This window comes from Pteropus medius, unplaced genomic scaffold, assembly GCF_902729225.1.
Source record: "Pteropus medius unplaced genomic scaffold, Ma_sr-lr_union100, whole genome shotgun sequence".
In the NCBI taxonomy this organism is placed as follows: domain Eukaryota; kingdom Metazoa; phylum Chordata; class Mammalia; order Chiroptera; family Pteropodidae; genus Pteropus; species Pteropus medius.
The window spans coordinates 2,503,659-2,529,455 of NW_024355523.1; the positions used below are offsets into that span (position 1 = coordinate 2,503,659).

General features: G+C 35.3%; 1 protein-coding gene and 1 pseudogene across 1 annotated transcript; one reads left to right on the forward strand and one right to left on the reverse strand.

Moving 5' to 3' along the window:
• Window positions 1-384: 384 nt before the first annotated feature.
• On the reverse strand, window positions 385-25,788 carry KBTBD3 (kelch repeat and BTB domain containing 3). Its single transcript, XM_039858768.1, has 3 exons — window positions 25,571-25,788; window positions 8,949-9,193; window positions 385-5,132 (listed from the first exon to the last, which is right to left on the reverse strand). The coding sequence occupies exons 2-3, from the start codon at window positions 9,167-9,169 to the stop codon at window positions 3,530-3,532; spliced, it is 1,824 nt and encodes a 607-aa protein (XP_039714702.1). The 5' UTR covers window positions 9,170-9,193; window positions 25,571-25,788; the 3' UTR covers window positions 385-3,529.
• LOC120599705 (uncharacterized) lies at window positions 13,560-13,675 on the forward strand (annotated as a pseudogene).
• Window positions 25,789-25,797: the final 9 nt, after the last annotated feature.

The following is a 25,797-nucleotide window of genomic DNA, read 5'->3' on the forward strand; positions in this document are numbered from 1 at the left end:
TAAGAGGAGGAAGTAACTAGTCATACGTCAGAAAATTATTAAGATAAAAACATGTAAATAGAATGTAAAAATCTTTGGTTGTGCATTCCGTATTTGGTTGTGTAGGAATTTATTGGGCTAATCATCTGCCATATGCCAGTTTTGATAACTTGTTTTATTCTAAATATGGCTTTATAAAGTGGAATAAAGTTGTTTTTTACATTGAACAGAAGTATTCCCCATAAATTCCAGCCTTTGTTTTTAGGTTGCCCTCCAGAGCAGCCTACTGGAAGACATTTTTGAGTTTTACACATTCAATTTTAAGTATAAAAGAGATTCCAGACACTGAGTCCAATTAAACTGAGAAAGATGATCTAAAAGTAACACTATATATTCAACAATATATTTAATCATTACACTATATTTATTGCTTCCAAATTCCCAAATGCAAACAAATATTTTCCTCTATCCTTGACTTTTGATTTTCTAATTGTATACCTTGAGCTAGGTATGCTGAACACATATTCAATTGCTCTTCTTGGTATCTGTGAAAATGAAATCATGTTGCAGGATGTGGCCGCTCTCAAATAATATTCAAGCTTTCAAGGGTAGCATGTAATGAATACCAGTGATAAAGACCTCTTTCTCTCCCCAAACCAGAATGTAGTTAATTTTGATTATGCAAATATTCTACATACTGCTCAGTCACACAGGCAATAGATGAACAAAAGGTGCTCCACATTTTAAATGAAGTTTGAAGATCGTTCTAGGAATGTCCATTAACTTTGAATTGATCTCATACAAATGTTGAATTTAATCCTTTTTATAGTTAATAATGCCATATTCCCACTTTCGATTTTAGAAGACATTTCATTAGAAATTTTTTTGCGTGCATAATCCAAATGTAGTGGAACAAGACAAATGATAAAGGATTAGAAATGTTAAACAGAATTTTTCCACAAGAATGAAAGCAATCTGGATAATGAGCACAATCATTTTGTCTCTTACACGGTGGCATTGGCTGAAGGACGGTAATAAAAGGAAAGCAGATTTTAAAGAAAAAAAAAGACCAAGGGAAGAGGCTATTGAAAAAGGAAGATTGTTTCCTCTTACCTAACCCTATAGACAGGAAAAACAGCTCTTTCTGGGGGTACTGAGACTTGCATTCAGAGATCCAGAATGAAGCGAGAGGCCAAAATGATAGATGTGGTTCTTGGACAATAAAGCCACTATGAATGGCAAGATCAGAATGATACAACCAGTTCAGCCACTGACCATGTGTGTGCATGGCTGGCTTCTTGCAAATTTTGAACCGGGGCAGACAGATCAAATATAAAGTTCTACCTTTTTAAGAAGATATAAAATTGGAGAGAACAAGATCAATTATTAACAGAGCTAAGCCCAGCACAGAGTGCTCTTATGTCAAGGAAAAAGAACAGTAAATAAAGGAAGAGTTTGAGGATTTATGACCTGACAGAGTACAGTTATAACTGATGAAGAACACCAGATACAGATGTAAAGGGATGGCAATAAGGGAAAATAATTAACAAATAATTGCAGCAATTGTAGAAACTAAGACAGAAAGCCTTGCACATTAGAAAATGTATTAAATCAAATGCAGAGGGAGCCAGGTAGGCCTTGATAACAAGGATACTTCCAGAAACATTACCATAAATCAATGGCCAATGAGAAGAATAGTGGAAATCAAGACGGTACAATAATGAAACAAGATCAGGGATTCTATTTTGCTTTAGTCTCTCCTTTTTGGAAGAGATGAACATTTCTTCCAAAAATGATTAAAACAATATTTATTTTAAACATATTTTAATTATATATGCTTAAATTAATAGTTCAGTAATTCCACGTAGATATGTCGCCCACTATGTTATGGTCTTAATTTGTTTTCAAACCACCTCCCACCTCGCCCGCCACAAACACACACAAAAGGGCAGAGTGAACTAAGGTAGGCAGGGGTGAAGGCCACGAATTCTACAGAATACTTTTTATGCAACTGTCAGCTGATTAGGGACAGTCCCTGATTTTGGAATTGCATGATAATGTAATCTAATATCTTGTTCTATTTTGAAAAATATATTTGAAAACTATGCTTGTATACATTTATATGATAAACTAAAAGAACCTTCACTTAAGCATATTTCCACTTTGGAACATACTTCTAAAGAATATGTATACTGACAAAAGATTAACATTTACTACAGAATGTGGGAAACATTTGATTCCAGAAAAATCCAATCAATACATTACCTGAGCTGTAAATCAGGGGTCTTAAAACCTAAATATGTTTATATCTTCTAAACTGATTATACATATCCTCTTGCAAATCAGAATTATCTTGGCTGAGAACAAGGATGACTGATACTTTTCCATTGTTTGGGTTAAAGATGATTAAACACCTAAACAGATATAGGTTGTGAATACTACTATCAATACCAAAAGCACAGTTATTTGTTTTAAATTTAGAAAATAATTCACTAATTTGCTAAAGTGGTAAACCAACATGGTGCTTTACAGTTGGTATATATCATGACAGAAAATGTATATGGTATTAATTTAAATGCTGAAATTCCTTATCGGACCTCCAATTTGGACATTTAAAAGTTTAAGAAATGAATGAATAATGATCCACTTATCTAGAGGTCTGATTTTCTACATCCTCAATTATGTTGGAACCCAGCAATGATACAGAAAAAGTATTTTAGCACTTCCATCCCGGAATCCAAGAATTTCACTCAGTGGGTGAAGATAAACTCAGGTCAGGTGTAACTTAGAACTAATAATTACATCATTAATGTTAATTTACTGAGCTTGAGCCAGAAAAATAAGAAGAGAGATATAATACTGTTAGAAGTGAAACCAACTGACACTGAGAATAGAGTCAGCAATTTTAAAAGCATTTCAGTAACAGTTGATGACATTATGGAATTATAACATTACGCTCTTAAGAGTTCAATCATAAGTTAAGCCATATTTAGTGTACAGTTTAGAACATTTTAGAAAAATTTCTGACCAGACTACAGCGAAAGAAAAGGACTTTAAAGAAGTTAACCAATGATTCGAAAGGACAGGAATTCAATAACTCTTATACTTGTAGTAACAAGGTAGAATTCTCCCCTCTAATTTATTTTTCACTTCATATAAAGTATAAATAATTCATTTTTACTACTCAAAGGGATTTCTCCCATCTAAACAGTACGAATCTGTGAACTTTATTTCCATTTGTCTTTCATGGATAAAGTACTTTAAAAACCAAAACACCAAAGCCAAGTTTTATTTACATACGAAAATACTAAGTATACTGGATTCGCCAAGATTAAATTATATTCAGTATATTTGGTAAAATGTATTTTGTATATTAAGTTTCTGGGAATCACTAATTCATATATCATGTACATTCATTGTAATTCTCTAATAGAAGGTACATTTTATCTTATTAAGATGGAAAGACCTTTTACCGACTATTAAGGTTAACAAATTCACGGTAAGTTTTTAGACTTGGAAGAGTTTTAGAACGTCTAAGCAGACAGTACATTTAGAAATGATTAGAAAACCATGGGTCCCTGTATTTATTAAACTGAATCACCTGGCAGTAAAATTCAGTTAAGGCCCTTGGCATTGGTGACACTTCTTCCCACTCGGACCTGCTGCTGTGGTAGACCTGCACTTCATCTGTGATTTCATCTGGCGCGTAATCACCACCTAATATATAAATTTTGTCTTCAATTCCAACTGCACCTGCATTAAAGCCTGCACATTCAAAAGATCCTTCGCCCTTCCAAACACACGTATCTGGACAGAAGCTATAAACCTTATAGGTGGAAAGGTCACATATATACAGTGTGCAGTTTACTGGGACAGCTTTAATTAACGTTGCATGAAAAAACTGCCCAAACTCTGCTACTAATTCAGACCACTGATCAGTTGTAGCGTTGTATTTAAAAAAGCAATCAAGTGATGGATTAAAGGCATCTGTAATCTCTACCTCTGATCCAAGAACGTAAATTACATTTTGGCATGCGCTGGCCTCAGGGTAGTATATGCCCCTGGGTAACGGGCTGACAGATGTCCATTCTTTGGAAAGAGGGTTGTAAGATTCAACATCTAAGAGACTTTTAATGTCCTGAGATCCTGTAGTTTTTCCACCTATGACGAACAATCGATTGAGAGCCATGACCGATGCATGCATCGTTCTTGGTGTTTTCATAGCCGACACAAGGAAGAAGTCATTTTTGACTGGACAGTAGCACCAGGCTTGATCAGTGGCATCGTGATATGACTCTGCGATATGAAGTCGAACTGTTCTACAACACGGCCCTTTGCAACCACCTGTCAAGAATATTTTCTCTCCATAACTTGACAGACTAGATCCTGGCAAATCAATCAGGTGTGACTGTGGCAGTATTTTCCACGAATCAGTTTTAATATTATAGCAAAACGTGTATTGATTTTCTCCATTTTCCTCAGTTTTATGAACAAATATGTATTTTTCAGTTGTGGATGGTCGAGCATCAGGGAAGAGTCCACCAGAACCTTGCACACACTTAATTGCATCCACGATTATGTCAAAACAGTTTGTGCTTTTGAGTAAACACTCTTCATTGAACAGGTAGTCTTGAAGTGTCTCCTCAGATAACTGATGTAATCTCACCTTTTTAATCAAATAAGGCAGATGCTTTTGCCTTGATTCTAAGTCATATTTAGTCCAACTAAGGACAACTTTCAGTACAGTTTCTTCTTCAGGGACATTTAATTCATCTGATTCCAGACATTTTTGCAGTATTCCAAAATTCATCTCTAAGAAATCACTAGATTTAAATAATAAAGAAAAATGATGTTGTACAAAGTATAATGCATGATCAAACAAACGGGTAGAGCCATAGCTATCTGATATAGATAATAACTGTAAACAGTTGACAATATTAATGCTTTTTATTAAAAAGTCACTGCAAGCTTTGGATAGGAAGGAAACTTGAAGAAATGATGACAACTGGAAGAACATTTCTACATTATCATCTGTTATCTTTGTTTTTCCAGTATAGGCATAATCAAGAAATGCTTTTACTGCTTTGGAGGACAAATTAGTAATAGTAACACTTCCACCATCTCTTTCCTTCATGTTTACTTCAAACATCGCCCTGCAAAAATAAAGAACACAGAAGAACAAGTAGACTGAAATATTTTATTCTATGATAATTTTCAATATTACCTTAAAAAGGTTTCCTTTACCCTTAGATTGATTTAAAATATATTTATGAACTATATTTTAAAAGCATCCTGATAAATTATTTAAATATCTAGAACAGTAATATACCATACTAGTAATCTGTAAAACACATATTACATAACTCTCATATTGCAAAACATATACATTATAGCTGAGCTACAGCAACTAATCCAAAGAAGGCTATAAAAAGATTCAAATTTTGTATACTGATCTAATGTTCTCTTATTCATAAAATTAGGGTAAAATCTCCCTATTGGCTGAATTTATTTATGGGTTAATTCGTATCAACTCTGTAGGTGATAATCAAAATTACTTAAAATACATAATGCTTCTGGGTTTAGAATTTAAAAGTCTCTTTCAAATTAATTTTCAATCTGGCAGGAGCGAGATCTGTGAAAGATGTAATACAGTGAGATATCAGATGTTTCCAATGAACCTGTCTGTGGGGGGAAATCCACCAAATGAGATAAACACATGTCTAAAAAGACACATTTCATTTAGCACTTTAGGAAAAAGAGAATGTTATTTCATAAAACTAAACAATAACAGTGTACCACATCCAGCCAAAAAGACTAAAAAATAAGTTTTTGTAGAAATAGCCAGAGAGAGATGGAGTTGGATCCCCATCTCCATGAATATTTAGACCAGCTTGACAGGTCTTCATAAGTTTTAATTTATTCCAACATGGTAAAGCTGACAGAATATAAAGAATTAGAAAATTTTTTGGCTGAGTTTCAGCAAAAATATAAATTATTTGGAAATGATGGGGTAGGAGACTAAGATATATTTTACTATTGGTTTTGATAACAATATTTTCATTCATCCTATATTAACTTCGTATCCAGAGTTATTCATATTTTACACCTTAAACAAACCATTATGGTGGTTGTCAGTGGAACAGCAAACAGAGATTATGAATCAAGTAGAAAGAGCTACAACAAAGAACTAAGGGACTGCCAGCTGAACATTCATTAACACTGTACATCAGCTGGTTTGGGTTCTGGTTTGATATCAGTTTGTATTTGTGACGGTATTGTCCAGCATACCTATGTGAGCGGGGCCCCTAGGTGTACAAGTAACCTGGGGGAAAACCAATTCCGTTCTTAGAGTCTACTCTAGAGAGTAACTGAAGCTATGAGAGACTAGCTTCCAACTGAAAAATATGCAGGGGCTTCCAAATACAGAATACCTCTGAGGAAAGGTAGCCGTCCCACTAAGCTACTCGGTACTTCTCAATACAAAAATAATTAGTTACAAAAATCATATACATGTTACACATTATGTAGGGTATTGCAATAATGTATACCAAATTAGAAATATAAACTAGGGATGATAATTATATTAGGTTGTTAAGACATCTATAGTCAATTTAAAATAATATTAAGAACATGACCTGTAGAACCTGGCTGCCTAGGTGGGTACCTACCCTCTACCACTTATTAGCTGTGTGACCTTGGGAGGTGAATTTAATTTCACTGAGCTTCAAATTCTTCATCTGAAAATGGGGATACTTGCCGTACCTATTTCACTGAGTTGTGAGAGGAATAAATGAGTTAATCAATGCAAAGTATTAGCTATTATTGTTGTTAAGAAAATAAATGTTTTCTATCAGATCCAATGTACTTTTAATATATCATCAGCTTCCACATTTTCCTTGAGAAGACACATGTAAGATCATGTTTCTCTACTTCATTCTACTCATCTTTAAAGTATCCAGATGATCTCAAATTTATTATAAAGTGGTTACAAAATATGTGTGATTCCTTTTCAATCTTGTCTCCAGTGACTTCACATTTCTATCATAATTTCCATTTTCCAAAAACATTTATAAAGGGCACTTATCATGCATTATGCACTTTCTGCGATTTTTATTTTATATTTTTCTTCCCAATACTCCAGTGAGTTTGATCATAACACAAGTCTTATGAATTAATGGCTTTATCATACAAGAGTATAAATTATAGAATTTCCATCTACATTTGTACATTAGTAAAATACTATATAATAAAGGATCTAGGTCACTATAGAAACATTACATGTAGAAAATTGTTTAAATATATTATGTTTTAATAGTAATTTTAAAAAATTTAAAACAGGTCCATAAAAAGCTAGGAGTGGGCTGAACAAAGCACTATGGACAAAAATTATCTGCAGATACTTAATAACTTCAGCATGAAGAGTAGGACTGCCAATTCAAATGCTTACATTAACTTCTTATTTTGTTAACATGAAAGCATTATAGGGAAATCAAGCTGTGCGTTCACACCAGATTATTTCCATTTTTTTCTTTGCTAGGTTTGAAAATAATAATAATAGTAGCTAACATTAATTGAATGTACTGGGCACTGTCCTACCATTACTTATACATTATGTCACTGTACTCTCATAATGATGAGTTAGGTTCTACTTTTATTATCTTAATATTTTACAAATAAGGAAACAGGCTAGAAGAGGTTAAATAATTTGCCTAAACTAAGGTCACATGTCTAATGAGTGGTAGAGCTGGGATTTAGATTTAGGGCATGTGTATTAAGAGGCCAAGTACTTAACCATTATACATACAGTCTCCTCTAATGAAGAGGTGACATGAAAGATAGGGAAACAGAAAAGAATTACTTAGAAGAAAAGCTGGATTAGAATAGAAGTGAGAAGAAACTGGTGGAACCTGAGAATGACAGAGAATAAGACCAGTTATGGCCCCAGTGGAGTATAAAGAAGAATAATTTAGGTTACCTCGGAGAAGAAATGGAAAGAAAAAAAAAAGACAAAGACATACAGCCTAATTAGGCAAACAGCTAGTAAAATTTGTATTTATACATTAAATATTAATCTGTTTCTATTGTTTATTTATTAGAGATTTAAACCCTGCTCACTTCAAATAAAAATTGCTTCTAACATTGAATATAATGCAAAATACTGAAATTACAATTTAAGTTTATTAGAGCATGACTAGGAGGGCGGAAGTCCAGGAGGTAACTAAAAGGTCTGTGTTTCTGACCAAGAGGCCACAGAGGATGGGTGATGTGTCTGACCATTAATTTGAAGAATCAGAAACCTGATGTCAAAAGAGTAGATTCTTACAATGTCATCATGACTAGGAAATTCCCTGTAAGACAACTGACATGTTCAGAAGGTTGCCCAGAATTAGAAGAAGCTGGGTGCTCTCCAGAAATGCTTTGGAGGTACTTCTCCCTACTATAGAGATATCTTTGCCAAAGAGAGAGAAATCTTAAAATCCTCTGGGTTTGAATCCTTTTCCCCATTGATACAATACATGACTGAAATGTGTTTTCCTCTCAGATTCTTTGTTTTCTTTGAACTTTGTAACCCTAACCCTCTCAGACTCTTCGTTTTCTTTGAACTTTGTCTCCATTTTGGATCAGGAAGTCCTTTCCTCTTTTTCTAAGTGATACAGTACAGGGATCCCCCCAAATAAAACTGACTCCAGATCAAAACTGTTTTTCCCCTGGAACATTTCAAGAGATTAATATTCTGTGGAATTTCAGGAAATGCTGGCCAGGAAAAACCTAAGCTTTACAAAAGTAGTCTTAAATTTTCATACTTAAAAATTATTGGTTAATGTAGGTTCTAATTAGCAATTTTTAAGAATTAAAATTACTGTTGGGCTCCGGAGGGGTTCGAGGGGGTGAATTGAATACACTTAAAAAAAAATAACTTAATTATCCGTATTATAAAATCTGAGGCACAGATAAACAAGGTAAAGTACCTGAAAAAGTCACTGCATGCTGCTAACACACAACGATGACATGGGATTATTTCGTCTTTCATAATTATTTTGAAATCATAAAAGACATTTTGTTCTCTAAAATTCTGTAGTACACTTAAGATTTTCTGTCCATGATCTTCTGACACAAGGAAACTGTTTATCTTCTCAGATGGAATTCCATTACATGAGCTTCGTTGATTGAAATCATATGAATTATCCATAGCCAATTCAATCTGTTCTTAGACCTGGAATGAAAAAAAAAAATTGCTGATGTCAGTAGAGTTCTAATTAAATTTCAGATCCAAAATTTGTACTTATGGTGTCAATTACATGAAAATGCTCACTAAAAACAATCATAAGTACACTTTGTTCTAAACATGACATTTCGTGACATTCAATAATAAATTCCTTTTGAATTTTCATAAATATTGTGCTCACTGGAATAAAAAGTATATTATTGATGGATAAAGTTCAAGGCTACATAAATTTGTTAAGTAGCACAATTTATAAGTTGTATAAATTAGGTTATATAGAATATCACTACATGACCAGTCTTGTTATATGTAAGAGCTATTATTTACATAGTAGTTACCATTTGGGTATATGCCCAACCCATCTCTCTCCCCTCTCATCTATTTTCTTCTGGTAACAAAACAGATGTTAAAATGTTGATCTTAAAGCACAGGTATATGCCTTCTGGGATTAGACTTTTAAAAGAAAACTGATTTTAAAATATCAAAGTGTTTTACTGAATTAACTAGTTATGGCCTTTACCAAAGAAGAAAAGGTAAGCGTTGGTCCACGTTGGTCTATTTGAAAGCAGGAAGGAAAAGAGCACATAATATTATTTCAAGAGGCCCTTTAAACATGACGTCAAAAATTCCAGATAGCTGAAGGCCAGATAATTGTGACTTCCCCAAACTGCAAATTCAGTTCTAAGCATGAAAGTTTACAGCACCAAAAGTGAGGAAATGGGAAGCAGAACAGAAAAGAAAACTGGGTACTAGGGGAGCCAAAGAAATAGAGAACCCTGATTCCTTAGTATATTTCTGTTATGGTTATCAATTGCTTTGCAAATCACCCAAAAATTAACAGCTTAAGACAACAATTTATTATCTCTTAAGGTTCTGTGGGTTTAGCTGGAGCTACTTGCTTGGGGGTTTTCATATGTTTAGGGTCGATGGTAGCTCTGACTGAAGTCATCTGAAGGTCTGACTGGGTTAGAGGTCAATATGGTTTCTTCATTCACATTTCTGATGCTTCAAATGGGATCGCTAGAACAGATAGGGCTCTGTCTCTCTCTTGATGCACCATGTGACTAGCTTATGCTTTCTTATAGCATGGCAGTCTCAGGGTATTTGGACTTCTTACTTGACAGCTTGGTTCGCCCACAGGGGAAGTTTCAAGATCAGGTGGAAAACAGACACCGGAGAAGCAGTCTGAATGGTTCTGCAGCATCAATCCGAGATGTGATCTAGGACTGGGACAATCTACTGCTGTGTACAGTAACCATGAGCCACATATAGCTATTTAAATTTAAATTACTTAAAATTAAAAATTTAGTTTCTTAGTTGCTCTAGACATATTTTAAGTGGTCAGTAGACATATGTAACATGAAGGTTACTTTTACGTGTCAATTTCACTGGGCCACAGGGTGCCCAGATATTTGGCTAAACATTATTTGTAGGTCTGCCTATGAGAGTGTTTCTGGATGAGATTAACATTTGAATTTGTAGCCTGAGTAACACAGAATGACCCCCTTAATGTGAGTGGGACTCATCCAATCCATTGAAAGCCTGAAAGAAACAAAAGGCTGAATAAGAAAGGGTTCTTCCTCTCTGCCCGTCTTTGAGTTGGGACATCAGGCTTCTCCTACTTTTGAACTAAGACTTGGACTGCAACTTTACTATAGGCTGTCCTGGGTCTCCAGCTTGCCAAATGCAGATTTCGGGACTTCTCAGCCTGCACAATCACATAATTAAATAAGCCAATTCTCTATAGTAAATCTATCCATCCACCCACCCACCCACCCACCCCTCCAACTGATTTTCTCTGGAGAACCCCCAACTAATATATGTGGTTAGTGGCTACTGTATAGTACAAATATAGAATATTTTCATCATCACAGAAGTTCCATTGGATAGCTGATATACTATATTAAGAACAGTATGCCTATATAAGAGAATGCGTGTGCATGTGCACGTATGCAGGGGGAAGTAATAGGATGTAATTGGTAGGATTATTGGGAAAATAAGTTAGTTACAGTAATTTTGTGAGCATTGTTCTGAGTAGCTGTAAGCAGAGAGACATTAAGAATGAGAGTGGGTGTCATGAAGGGAAAGAGATAATGAGAGGCATGGGGACAGTTCTGAAGAACTGGGTGTTATTCCCAGTCTATTGCTCAAGTCTAGCAATGGACTAGAGCATCAGTAATCCATAACAGCAATGTAGGGTCTTCCCTTCATGGCCTGCTTCATAGAACCACAGAACTCGTTGGGAGGCTCAGTCTTTACACCCATCCAAGTTAGCAAAAGTGGAATGGAGAACCTAGAATTCCACCCTTGACAGGCTACAATGAGGTGCTTCAACTCTCTTCCCATCCCCTCAACTAGAGTGGTGTCAGAGAAAGCTGAGTGGGAAGCCAGGCCATTAATCTCTGCTGGGTGGTAACAGTGTCCACCCACTTCCTGCACCATAAGTGGTGATTATGTGGTATGGGGGGAGCCTGAACTTCCATCACCACCTGGTGGTAACAGGGCATTCCTCCCTCTCCTTACTTATACTGAGTCAGAGGCCTCGTGAAGAGTCAGGATTTTCATGTCACTCAGCAGTAACATGGCTACCCTCACATGATGTCAGTGGAGACCATGTGGGTAGCAGTAACAAGGTACCCCTCTGTCTCCAAGCCAGAATGGTATCAGAGGATACAGAGAGGGAGACATGAACTCCCAGCTCTGTCTGGCAGTAAAAATGAGCTCCTCCTATCCCAGGTGTCAAGGTAGGGGAGGTGGAAAATCTGGACTTCTACCACAACCTGGAAGTAGTGACTTTAACCCAACAGAGCAGTGTCAGAAAAGACCCTCTAAAACACAAGATTTAAATAAGATTTAGTGTCTTGCAATATAATATTCTATATATCCAAGAACCAAGAATATGTCAAACTCAATGAGAAAAAACAACCAACAGATACCAACACTGAGATGACACAGATGTCAGAATTATCTGCCAAGAATTTTAAAGCAGCCATCACAGAAATGCTTCAATGAACAATTATAAAATCTTTTAGACAAATGAAAAAATAGAAAATCTCAGCAAATAAAAAGAAGATATAAAGAACCAAATGGAAATTTTAGAACAGATATAGTAACTAAATAGAATGGAGGAGGAAAAAAGGAAGAGTCAATGATCTTTAAGAGAGAACAACAGAAACGATACAATCTGAACACTATGTAACACAATGAAAACAAAAAACAAAAAAACAGACTGAAAATAGAAAAAACAGATTGGAAAACAAATGAGCAGAGCCTGAGGAACATGTGACTATAATGAAAAACCTAACATCCATGTCAACAGAGTGCCAAAAGGAGAGGGAAAAAAAAGTAGGACTAAAAAAGTACTTGACGAAATGATGACTGAAAATGGCCCAAATATGGCAAAAGATATACACTTATAGATTCAGGACTCTAAGTGAAGTCAAAACAAAATAAATCTAAAGAAATCTATGTCAAAGAACATCACAGTCAAACTTCTGAAAACTAAAGACAAAAAAAAATTTTTTTGCAAGCAGTGAGAAATGCCTCAGCTATAGGGGGAAATCAATTGGAATGACAACAGATTTATTACTAAAAACTATGGAGGCCAGAAGGAAGTGACATAATATTTTTCAAGTGTTGAAAGACAAGAACTGTCAACCCAGAATTCTATACTAATAAAAATATTCTCTGGGAACGTAGGGGAAATCAATACATTTTGAGATAAGGAGAAAAACAAGAGACTTTCTCATGAGCAGGCCTACTCTAAAAAGGTAGATAAGGAAGTTCTTGAAGCAGTTGAATGATAAAACAAGGAATCGTATAGTATGAAAAAGAAAAAAGAACAGAGTAAGAGCAATATGGTTAAATTCAATAGACTTTCTATTTCTTGCTTTTTATAATTTAAGATGTATATTTGAAGCAAAAATTATAACATTGCCTAATGTGGATCTCAATGTATATAAAGAAATTATTTTCAACTATTATATAATGAGGATATGAGGGAGAGTAAAGAGAAGTAAAAGAGTGTAAAGTTTCTAAACTTTACTCAAATTGGTAAAATGTTTACGCTGGTATTGTCATAAAATATAAATCATATACATATACACACATATATATATTTATGTAAATGATATAATACCTGGAACTACTAAAAGGTTTGTACAAAGAGATACACTCATAGTCACTATAGCTTAATTAAAATGAAATTCTAAAGGTTCATGTAACCCATAAGAAAGCAGGAAAAAAAGAGAAATTAAAAACAGAGAGATTGGACGTGGTTCCATAGTGTAGCGGTTAGCACGTCTGCTTTACATGCAGAAGGTCCTGGGTTCGTGCCCCAGTGGAGCCATGGTCCATGGTCTACGGCCATGCCACCCTGAACAAGCCCGATGTCTGATCTCGGAAGCTAAGCAGGGTCGGGCCTGGTTAATATTTGGATGGGAGACCACCTAGGAAGAACAGGTGCTATAGGCATCAATGGCAATCAATCAATCAATCAATCAATCAATAAAAACAGAGAGACTAAACAGATAACAACCAAAAAGCAAACTTAAGTACTAACATATCAATAATTGTTCTAAATGTAAATGGTCTATGTATACCAATAAAAAGACAGAAGTTAACAGCGTGTATTTTAAAAAATGACCCAACTTTAGACTTCCTACAAGTAACTCACTTCGAATAGAATAAGAGGTTGAAAGTCAAAGGATGAAAAAAAGATAGACTATGAAAGCGTTAATTTAAAATAAAAACAAATGTGGCTATATTAATATCAGATAGACTTCAGCAAGAACTATCATAGACAGAGAGGAATATTACATGTCAATCCACCAAGAAGATATAGCAAACTTGAACGTGTATGTACCAAACAATAAAGTTGCAAAATATGTGAAGCAAAAACTGACAGAACTGAAAAAAAGACAAATGTACTATTATAGCTGGAAATGTTAACTGCTCTCTCTCTAAAATTAATAGAACAAGAAGACAGTAAATCAGCAGTGATATAGAACTTAACATCATCAACCAACAGAGTCTAATCAACATTTATAGAAAATTCCACCTAACAACAGAAAATTCCACCTAACAAACAAGAGTAACCATATTCTGACCCACAAAACAAGCCTCAAATGATTTCAAAGAATTGAAATTACACAAAAATATGTTCTCTGACCACAATGGAATCAAACTAGAAGTAAACAAGAAAAAGATAACACAAAAATGTCCATATACTTGGAAAGTAAATAACCCACTTCTAAATAATCCATGAGTCAAAGAGAAAGTCTTAAGGGAAATAAAAAACATTGAACTGAATGAAAATGAAAATACAACATATCAAAATGTGTGAGATGGAGCTAAAACAACACTGAGAAGAAAATTCATAGCACTAATTGGTTAAATTAGAAAAGGAGAAAGGTCTGAAATCAATAGTCTAAGCTCTCACTGCAAGAAACTAGAAAAAAAAGGACAAACTTAAGTCCATAATGAAATATTACTACTCATCTGTTAGAATGATTGATATAAAAAAACAGTGTTAACACCAAATACTTGAGAAGATGCAGAAGTACTGGATCACTCATACATCTCTAGTAGAAATTACCTGACAGTTTCTTAAAAATCTGAACACAAGATAGTGATCCCATCTGGCTAGGGAACTTGATGCACGCTTTTGCCCGATTAGAGACCCTGAACAATCAGCCTTGCTGGCTTGGAGCCTGTTTTGCTGTCTGCCTGGGTAAGGAAGCTAATTCTTAGCCCTGTCTACTGCTGAATGCAGCCCTCAGCCCCACCCCACCAAGAAACCTAGCCAGAGCACATAAGAAACTGAATAGTCAGGCAGCACTTGAGTAGAACACCTGGCCAGAAATCCTGCCTGTCTGGCAAAGCTCAGGCGATGAACCCATCTGACCAGGGAGCTCAGTGTGCAGTTTTGCCTTATTCAGATCCCCAGCAAGCAAGCCATATGGGTTTTGGAGTCTGTTACACAGATCTGCCCAGGCTGGGAAGCAAATTCAAACCCCTTCTACCAAAATCCCTTGGTAGCCTCCAAGCCTACCCAACCAGAAAGCCTAAGAAGAATATCCAGGACATTGAGAAGCCCAACCTACAGCTCTGTTTATAACAGCACTGGAGCAGAGAGCCAAGCCAACATGACACCACCAAGGGAAAGTAGTAAAGCTCCAATAACTAACCCTAAAGAAATGAAGATCTACAAACTGTTTGCAAAGAATTCAGAATAATCCTCTTAAAGTTTAGTGAACTACAAGAAAACACATACAATTAAACAAAATGAGGAAAACAATGCATAAACAAAATGAGAAGTTCAACAAAGAAATAAAAACCATTAAAAAAATAACCACAGATATCTTAGTAGAAGATACAAAGTAGAAGAATACAATGACTGGCCTAAAGAATTCAATGGAGAGCTTAAAAATCAGACTCAATCAAGCAAAAGAATCAGTGAACTAGAAGATAGGGCATATGAAACTACCCAGTTGGAGGAACAAAAAAGGGGAAAAAAATAATGAAAAAGAATGAAGAAAGTCAACATCAAAAGAACAATATATATATATGTGAAAAGAATGCCAGGAGGAAGAGAAAGAGAAAGAGACAAAAAATATTTTAAAAGCCATAATGCCTGAAAAATTCCAAAACCTGGGTAGAGAAATGGATATCCAGAGTCATGAGGCCCAAAGATCATTCCTCATAGCGAATCAGCCTGAGGGTCAATCCTTCTCACTGACACTGCAACAGCAATCAAGGCTCAACTACAACAAGAAGGTACACACTTCCCACACAAGGGACACTCCTGTAGCACCTGGCCTGGGTGACCAGGGAGACTGTGCCACTGGGCCACACAAGACACATACTACATAAGGCCACTTCTGCCAAAACTAGGAGACATAGATCTACCTAATACATAGAATTAAACAATCAGCCAAAATGAGGAGACAAAGAAACGTCCGAATTGCAAGAGGACAAAAACTCCAGAAAAAGAACTAAACAAAATGAAGGCAAGCAATCTACTAGATGCAGAGTTCAAAACACTGGTTATAAGAATGCCTGATGAACTTATGGGCAGAGTAGATGAACTCAGTGAGAACTTTAACAAAGAGATAGAAAACATAAAAAAGGAGATGGAAAACATAATAGGGAGCCAGTTGGAAATGAATAATACAATTTCTGAGATGAAGAGTATGTTAGAAGGGATCGACAACAGATTACATGAAGCAGAGGACTGAATCAGCTTTTTGGAAGAGGACCCAATTAGGAAAGCAAAAAGAAAAAGAATTTTAAAAAAATGAGGATAGTTTAAGAGACTTTTAGGACAACATCAAGCATACCAACATTAACACCACAGGGGAACTAGAAGGAGAAGAGAGAGAACAAGGGATTGAAAACCTATTTAAAGAAATAATGATGGAAAACTTCCCTAACCTGGCAAAGGAAATAAGACATATAAGCCCAGGAATCATAGAGTCTCAAACAAGATGAACCGAAAGAGGCCCATACCAAGACACATCATAATTAAAATGCCAAAGGTTAAAGACAAAGAGAGAATCTTAGCAGCAAGAGAAAAGCAATTACTTACCTACAAGGAACTTCCCTTAAGACTGTCCATTGACTTCTCAGCAGAAACTTTGAGGCCAGAAGGGATTGGCACGAGATATTCAAAATGGTAAAAAGCAAGAATCCACAATCAAGATAATTCTACACAGTGAAGCTATCATTTAGAATTGAAAGAGAGATAAAGAGCTTGCCAGACAACAAAAAGCTATAGGAATTCATCACCAACAAACCACTATTACAAGAAATGTGAAAGGAACTACTTTAAGAAAAAAAATAAAAAATAGGAATAATAAAATGGCAACAACTGCAAACCAATCAACGATTACTTCAAATGTAAATGAATTAAATGCTCCAATCAATGGACATCATAGAAATACAAAGAATTATAAGAAAACACTATGAACTATTAATATGCCAACAAATTTGACAAACTGGAAGAAATGGATAAATTCTTAAAAACATGCAATCTTCCAAGACTGAATGAAGAAGAAATAGAAAATTAGAATAGACTGATAACTAGAAACTAAATCAGTAATCAAAAAACTCCCAACAAATAAAAGTCTTGGACCAGATGGCTTCACAGGTGAATTTTACCAAACATTCAAAGAAGAATTAACACCTATCCTTATCAAACTATTCTTAAAAACTGAAGATGAGGGAAAGCTCCTGAGCTCATATTACTAGGCCAGCATTACCCTGATTCCAAAATCAGTCAAAGATATTACAAAAAAAGAAAATGATATGTCAATATCTCTGATGAACAAAGATGCCAAAATCCTCAACAAAATATTAGCAAACCAAATTTAGCAATACATTAAAAAGATCACACACAATGGTCAGATGAGATTTATTCTTGGGATGCAAGGTTGGTTCGATATCTGCAAATAAATTAATGTGATACATAACATAAACAAAAAGAAGGAAAAACATTATATGATCATATCAATAGATGCAGAAAAAACATTTGACAACCTATAATCCATTTATAATAAAAACTCTCAGCAAAGTGGGAATTGAGGGAACAATACCTCAACCTAATTAAGGCCATATAAGACAAACCCACAGTTAACATCATACTCAGTGGTGAAAAGCTAAAACATTCTCCTTAAGATCAGAAACAGGATAAAGCATGTCCCCTTTCAGTACTTTTATTCAACATAGTATCGGAAGTCCTAGCCATAGCAATCAGATAAAAAAATAAATAACAGGCATCCAAATCAGAAAGGAATACTAAAATTATATTTTCAGATGACATAATACTACATATATGGAACCCTAAATAGTCCACCAAAAAACTATTAGAACTGAGAAATGAATTCAGTAAAGTAGCAGGATACAAAATTAATATTCAGAGATTGGTTGCATTTTTATATACCAATAATGAACTGAGAGAGAAATTAAGAAAACAATGCCATTTACAATTGCATCAAGAAATAAATTACATAGGAATAAATTTAACCAAGAAGGTAAATAACCTGTACTCAGAAAATTATAAGACATTGAAGATGCAAATAAATGGAATTATATACCAGGCTCATGAATAGGAAGAATTAACATCATTAAAATGCCCATAATACCCAAAGCAATCTGCAGATTCAATGTAAGTCCTATCGAAATAACAATGGCATTCTTCACAGACTAGAAAAAATAATTCTAAAATTTATATGGAACTACAAAATACTCCTAATTGCCAAAGCAATCTTCAGAAGGAAGGACAAAGTTGGATGTGTCACGTTATCCGATATCAAACTATACTACAAGGTTATATTAATCAAAACAGCATGGTACTTACATAAAAACAGACACATAGGTTAATGGAACAGAAATGTGAACCCAGAACTAAACCCACACCTATATGGTCATTTAATCTATGATAAAGGAAGCAAGAATATACAATGGGGTAAAGACAGTTTCTTCAATAAATGTTGTTGGGAAAACTGGACAAATATACATATATAAAAAAAAAATCTGAGTCATGTTCTTACACCATATACAAGAATAAACTCAAACTTTAAGTCTTTAAATGTAAGACACCAAACCATAAAACTCCTAGAAGAAAACAAAGGCAGTAAGCTCTCTGACATTGCTCTAAGTAAAAATTTTTTGGATATGTCTTCTCAGGCAAGGGAAAGATAAGAAAAAATAAACGAATGGGAATACAACAAACTAAAAAGGTTTTGCACAGCAAGGGAAACCATCAACTAAATGAAGAGACAACCTACTGAACGGGAGAAGATATTCATCACTGATATATCTGATAATGGGTAAATATCCGAAAAATATAAAGAACTTATATAACGAAATACCAAAAAGACAATCTGATTAAAAAAATGGGCAGAGGACCTGAATAAATCTCCAAGGAGGAGATTCAGAATATAAAAAGATGCTCAACATCACCAATCATCAGAGAAATGCCAATTAAAACCACAATGAGCTATCACCTCACACATGTCAGAATGTTTATTATCAGTAAATCAACAAGCAAGTGTTGACGAGGATGTGAAGAAAAGAGAACCCTCATGCATTGTTGGTGGGATTGCAAACTGTTGCAGCCTCTATGGAAAACAGTATGGAGATTCATCAAAAAATTAAAAATAGAACTACCTTACGACCTAGCAATTCTACTTCTGGGTATTTATCTGAAGAAATCTAAAACATTATTTCAAAAGATACATGCACTCCTAATTCACTGCAGCATTATTTACAATAGCTAAAATAAGGAAGCAACCTAAATGTCCATCAACAGACAAATGAATAAAGATGGTGTGTGTATACAATGGATATTATTACTTGGCCATAAAAAAATGCAATCTTACCATTTGAGACAACATGGACAATGGACCTAGAGTATTATTATGCTAAGTAAAATAATTTAGAGACAAATACCATATAATTTCACTTATATGTGGAATCTAAAAAAAAAAAAAAAAAACCAGACCAGAAACAGACTCAAAGATACAGAAAACGAACTGATAGTTGCCAGATGGGAAGGGGTTTGGGAGCCTGGGATTAAGAAATACAAATTGGCAGGTACAAAATAGTCACAGGGAGGTGAAGTATAGCATAGGAAATATAGTCTATCATATTGTAATAACTATGTATGGTATCAGCTAGGTACTAGGCTTATCAGGGGGATTCATAAGTTATATAAACACCTAGCCACTATGCTGTACACCTGAAATTAATATAATATTGAATGTCAACTGTAATTGAAAACAATTATTAAAAAAGATAGTTCAAGAAAATGGTAACCAAAAGAAATGGGTAGTTATGCTTACATCAGACAATATAGACTTTAAGCTAAAAATGGCTAAAACATACAAAGAAAGTACTATATAATGATAATAGGATCAATCTATCCAGAAGATAAAAAAATTGTAAATATTCATGCACCTAACATCAGAGCATCTAAACATATAAAGCAAATACTAACAGAACTAACAAGAGAAATAAATGGCAGTACAGTAACAGTTGGGGATTTTAATACCCCAGTTTCAACAATAGATCATCCAGACAGAAAATCAATAAAGAAACATGATTTGAACAACATTATAGATCAAAGAGAACAGATATATATAGAACATTCTATCCAACAACAGCAGAATAATCATTCTTCTCAAGCACATACAGAACATTTTCTAGGATAGAGCATATGTTAAGCTGCAAAGCAAATCCCAGCAAATTTCCAAAGAGTAAAACCATACCAACTATGTTTTTCGACCACAATTGTATGAAACTAGAACTGAGTAACAGGAGGAAAACTGGAAAATTGGCAAATATATGGAAATTAAACAACACACTCTTGAACAACCACTGTATCAGAAACAAAATTAAATAGGAAATAAAAAAGTATCTTGAGACACATGAAAATGGAAATACAACATACCAAAGCTTAGGAGATGTAGCAAAAGCAGTTCTAAAAGGGAAGTTTATGGCAATAACCACATTCATCAAGAAAAAGGACCTTAAACAACTTAATTTACATCTGAAGGAGCTGGAAAAAGAAGTATGGGAATTACAAAAACTAGAGTAGATATAAAAAAAATAGAAAACAGGAAAATAATAGAAAGATCGACAAAACTAAAAGATGGTTTGTTGAAAAGATAAAGTTGACAAACCTTTACCTAGACTTACAAAAGAGAGAACCTAAATAAAATTATAAATGAAAGAGGACAGAACTGACAGCACAGAAATACAAAGGATAAGAAACTACTATGAACAATTATACTCCATCAAACTGGACAACCTAGATGAACTGGATAAATTCCTAGAAACAAGTCTGAATCATGAAGAAATAGAAAATTTGAACAGACCAATTACTATAAAATTAAATAAGCAATCAAAAACCTCCCAACAAAGAAAAGTCCAAGATCAGATGGATTCGTGGGTGAATTTTATCAAACACTTAAAGAAGAATTAAGGCCAGTCCTTCTCAAACACTTCCGAAAAACTGAAGAGGAGGGAACACTTCTTAACATTTTACAAGGCCAGCGTTACCATGATACCAAAGCCAGACAAGGCCACTACAAAAAAATAAAACTACAGGCCAATATCCCTGATGAATATAGGTGCGAAAATTCTCAATATGATACTAGCAAGCTGAATTCAACTGCATATGAAATGGATCATATGCCATGATTCATCCCTGAGATGTAAGGATGGTTCAACAGATGAAAATCAATAAATGTGATTTATCACATTAATTTTAAAGATAAAAATGATATCATCATCTCAATAGATTCTGAAAAAGCACTTGAAAATTCAACACACATTCATGATAAAAATTCTTAACAAATTGGGCATAGAAAGAAAATATCTCTACACAAGAATAAAGGCCAAATATGAAAAGCCCACAGCTAATACAATACTTAATTGTGAAAGGTTGAAAGCTTTTCCTTTAATATCAGGACTGAGATATGGGTGCTCACTCTTACCATTATTCAACATAGTACTGGAAGTTTCAGCCACAGTAATCAGGAAAGAAAAACAAAAGGCATCAGAATTGGAAAGAAGTAAAACTGTCTTTGGAGATGACATCATTTTATATATAGCAAATCCTAAATACGCCGCCGAAAAAAATGTTAGAACTAATAAATGAATTCAATAAAGTAGCAGAATAGAAAACCAATATATAAATTCAGAAACTATTTCGACGTTCCAGTTTTGTTCTTGTTCAAAACACATAGAAAATGCAAAATAAACCTCACATCGTTTTATTTTTGGTATATATGGGTCCCTCAGTTTTTAAAAATAAGTTGAATGAAGACGAAACAGCTTAAAGTTACCCAAACTTGAGACTTTCAAAAGGATAAAAACTGTATTTCTGTAGTGGCATAAGTCTTGAGAATACCAATTTAAAAAATCCCAACAAACATTTTTATATTAACCTGTTATTAAAAACATGTATATAATTTAGATCTTGTATTAGATTAAATCAATTATTGTTCATGAGTAAAAGTTGAACCTAATGGTATATATATAATTATCTTTTATATAAATATAGTGACAAAAGGCATTGCAATGATAACTGGAAGTGAAGTTACTATAGATCACATTAGAAAGTTTACAGAGTAGCTATTCTTGTGGCAAGCACTATTCCAGATATTCAGCATACAGCCAAACACAACACAGAAAAGGTCACCACTCTGAAGTACCCTTTAGGATGGTGAACACACACAGACACTACCCCCTCTGCAATATCAACTATTTCTCATACCATACTGGACATTTTCCATCAGTGTACAAATTCTAGTATTTCACATAAGAAACAAACATCAAACGAACAAAAATCTATCCTTTGACTTTTTATTCCCCTCTAGCTGTCATCCTATTTTTCTACTGCCTAACCCAGAAAAACTTCTTTAAAGAATGATCTATAGTAACTTCACTTCCAGTTATCATTGCAATGCACTACAATCAAGTTCCTCTTTCTCCACACTAAAAGTGCTCATGTCAATGTCACCATATTACCATCTTTTAGTCAATGCTAACTTCTCTCTCCTTAGAAGGACTCACACTGTCAAGTAGTTCCCCTTTCTCTTCTGTGCTAACACTCTTCAGGTTTCCTATCTTGCTGGTCTGGCCTTCTCATTCTAATTAAGAGTCCACATAGCACCGAGATTGAAGGGCATGAACTTCTAGACATAGCTCTGAAAACAGATTGGTTCAGGAGTGCTCAAGGGATGAAGAAAGACAATGTTCCCCTATCTCATTCAGGATAGAAAACTAATCAGTATTTCCAGTGGGATATGATGGTGGTTCAGACTAGAGTGTTAACAGTGGAGATGGGAAGAAATAGATGGATTTAATCTCTGTTTTAGAAGTAGAACAAATAGAATTTTGGGGTCATCGAATATAGGAATTGAGAGAAAGGTGGAATCAAGGTTTCTTCCTTGAGTAACCAGTAAAATTATGAAGTAATTTACTGAAGTCCTGGAAAGGAAGTTTTGCAATGGAATCAAGTTTAAGCTGTTAAAAAAAAAAAAAAAAAGCTACTGAACATTACCTAAAAAAGTCACCAAGTTGTACAGAGAATCTCATTTGATGGCTTTCCACTGAAATTTACACCTGGGAGAGGTTATATGATTTACCCAAAGTCACAGGGCTAATTTGGTGGAAGAACTGAAAATAGAACACAACTCTCAGAATTCTAAGAAGCCACAGATCAGGACCTGGCAAGATGACTACTCCTCGCAAGCTTGCCAAACCTCTATCACGTTAGTCCTTTCCCCTACCTAACCAATGCAATAAAAAATGTTGCAATAAGTTTTTGGGTTTACTAAATATGGTTAGGCAAATTAACTGCACATATTTCCTTAAGAAAATGAGGAAAGTAGACAGAGTATAAATATCAGTGTTAGCTTGTGAAAAGAGTAAAATCTATTGCAAAAGTTCATCAAAAACATTAACCTATTTGTAAAATGTAAGGTATACATGAAATTCCCTCTCATGTAGTTTACATTTTAATTGGCAAGTTAACATTCAAATCATTTGGGACAATAGGTGTCCTAAGGCCGTACTAGAAAATTGCCAAATGAATTATATAGACTATATTTTAACTTTTAAAAATGTACTCTGGAGTACATTTAACAAAAGATAAGGTTTGAGCTAAGCCACGAAAGACAAGAATTTTAAAAGTAGACAGGGAAAGGGATTAAAGAAATCTATAGAGTGTCCAAGAGGGTACTAGGCTGGGTTTGGGGGTAGAGAGTGGGAAGAGTGAGCTTTTTAGATTTGTTGTGCACAGACATTCTCTTTGGTTTGACATTTGAGCTCAGACCTGAATGATACGGAGGAATGTGATGATGGGAGGAAAGAATATTCTAGGCAGAAAGAACAAGTACAAATAACCACTACATTGCCTGCCTGTATATTAGGCTATATAGACTGAATACATAGAGCTTAGTTCAGTGGTAAAAGAATGGACTATGAATTCCTAAACCCGAATTTAAATAATTCCACAAATTCTTTCTGATCTCAGTTTCTCCATCAGCAATACTAATTACTGCAATTAGAACATGTGAAATACATAGAATATAGAAGTGTTTTGGAAACAAAATATACCAAAATTATAAAAATGAGTTCAAAAAGACAATGGAAAAGTTATATGATACTTACATACATTATGATCATTGTTGATACCTTATACTTTACATATCTATACATTTTCTCATTTCAATTTTTTTGTACGTTTTATCTGCCTTGCCAGATTGTAAACTCTCTGCAGGTGGTAAACAGATCTTAAATATGGCACCTGACACAGATTTTCAATGGTATTATCTAAATTGATATTGTCAATCCAGTAATTCATTTTACAGCCCTATGAAGATTTGTCTGTGTGTTCAAAATCCCATTTACCTTCTAAGGACTGGAGAGGGCTCAAGTTACCACGAAAAGCTAATGGAAACAAGTATAGATACAAACTCAATAGAATCCATCTTAAAGAGGATAGGAGTAATCCTCAGATAATTGTATTAATTACTGCTGCTAGCCTTGTTTGGCATTCTTTGGCAGCCAAAGGAAAAGGGAATCTGAATCCTACAGTGTAGCATTTAATCTACCATAGACAGGCATTTACAATCTGCAGAAATCAACTTCTCCCTAGACCAAAAGCAGAAAGAGACTTTAATCACGAGGACTTTCATATAAGTCACTTATATAGGCTACATGGAACAACTGTGGAAATGAAGACATCAATACGTACCTTCATAAAGTTTAAGAAAATAACTGAGCAAAGGCACAGAGTAACTCTGAAGGGCTGCTGAAGTTATTTAACTTGGTTGTGCTGCTTTTAAAGCAAGGACCTCTGATGTGGTGGAACCACTGGTGCCTCAACAATAGAATCCTCAGTATTCTCCCTAGGGCTCTGGTCCAGGCTTGGCAATCACAAAACAACACCTGGGTCACTTGATGGCTGTAACAGGGGTCAGCATTAGCCCAGCTGCTCGATGGCAGCCTAGGATTCAGGCGGGGCGGGCGCCTGAATCCTAGGCTGCCCCAGCCTCCGAAGGGGGGTTTCAGGGTGGGTGGCTGCTTAGGGTAGGAAGTGTCCTAGGTGAGCAGGGGCTCCAACCCAAGGGGCTGGGGGTAGGGAGTTAGATGGCAACTCAGGGCCACCGTGCAGGGAGCACCATGAAGACCCCTCCCGGCCGCGGAAACCTCTCCTGGCCCAGAATATGAAGGGGCAGCAGAAGATGCTGAAGCCAAGGGAATAATCTTCTGTGGGTCATAGGTGCCGATCCTTGTCCCCAGAAATAAGGCGCTATCATCCCACTACTCCCACAGACCCCAGAGATTACCCACCTGCAACTGCAGTCTCGGAAGTCTCCACCCCAGTCTCTCAGCCTCCAGAAGACTGATTGCGATTGGCCTGCACCACTGTCCCGTTAGCACTTCTCTAAGTGCGAGTGGCGTAACTATCCGGCTCTAGGCCTTGGTCCCTCCCTTCGCTCGCCTCCGAAGCCCCGCCCCGCATGACGTCACACGTTGCCGCAGAGCGCAGAGGCGGGTCTCTGCCATCGCCCGCAGCG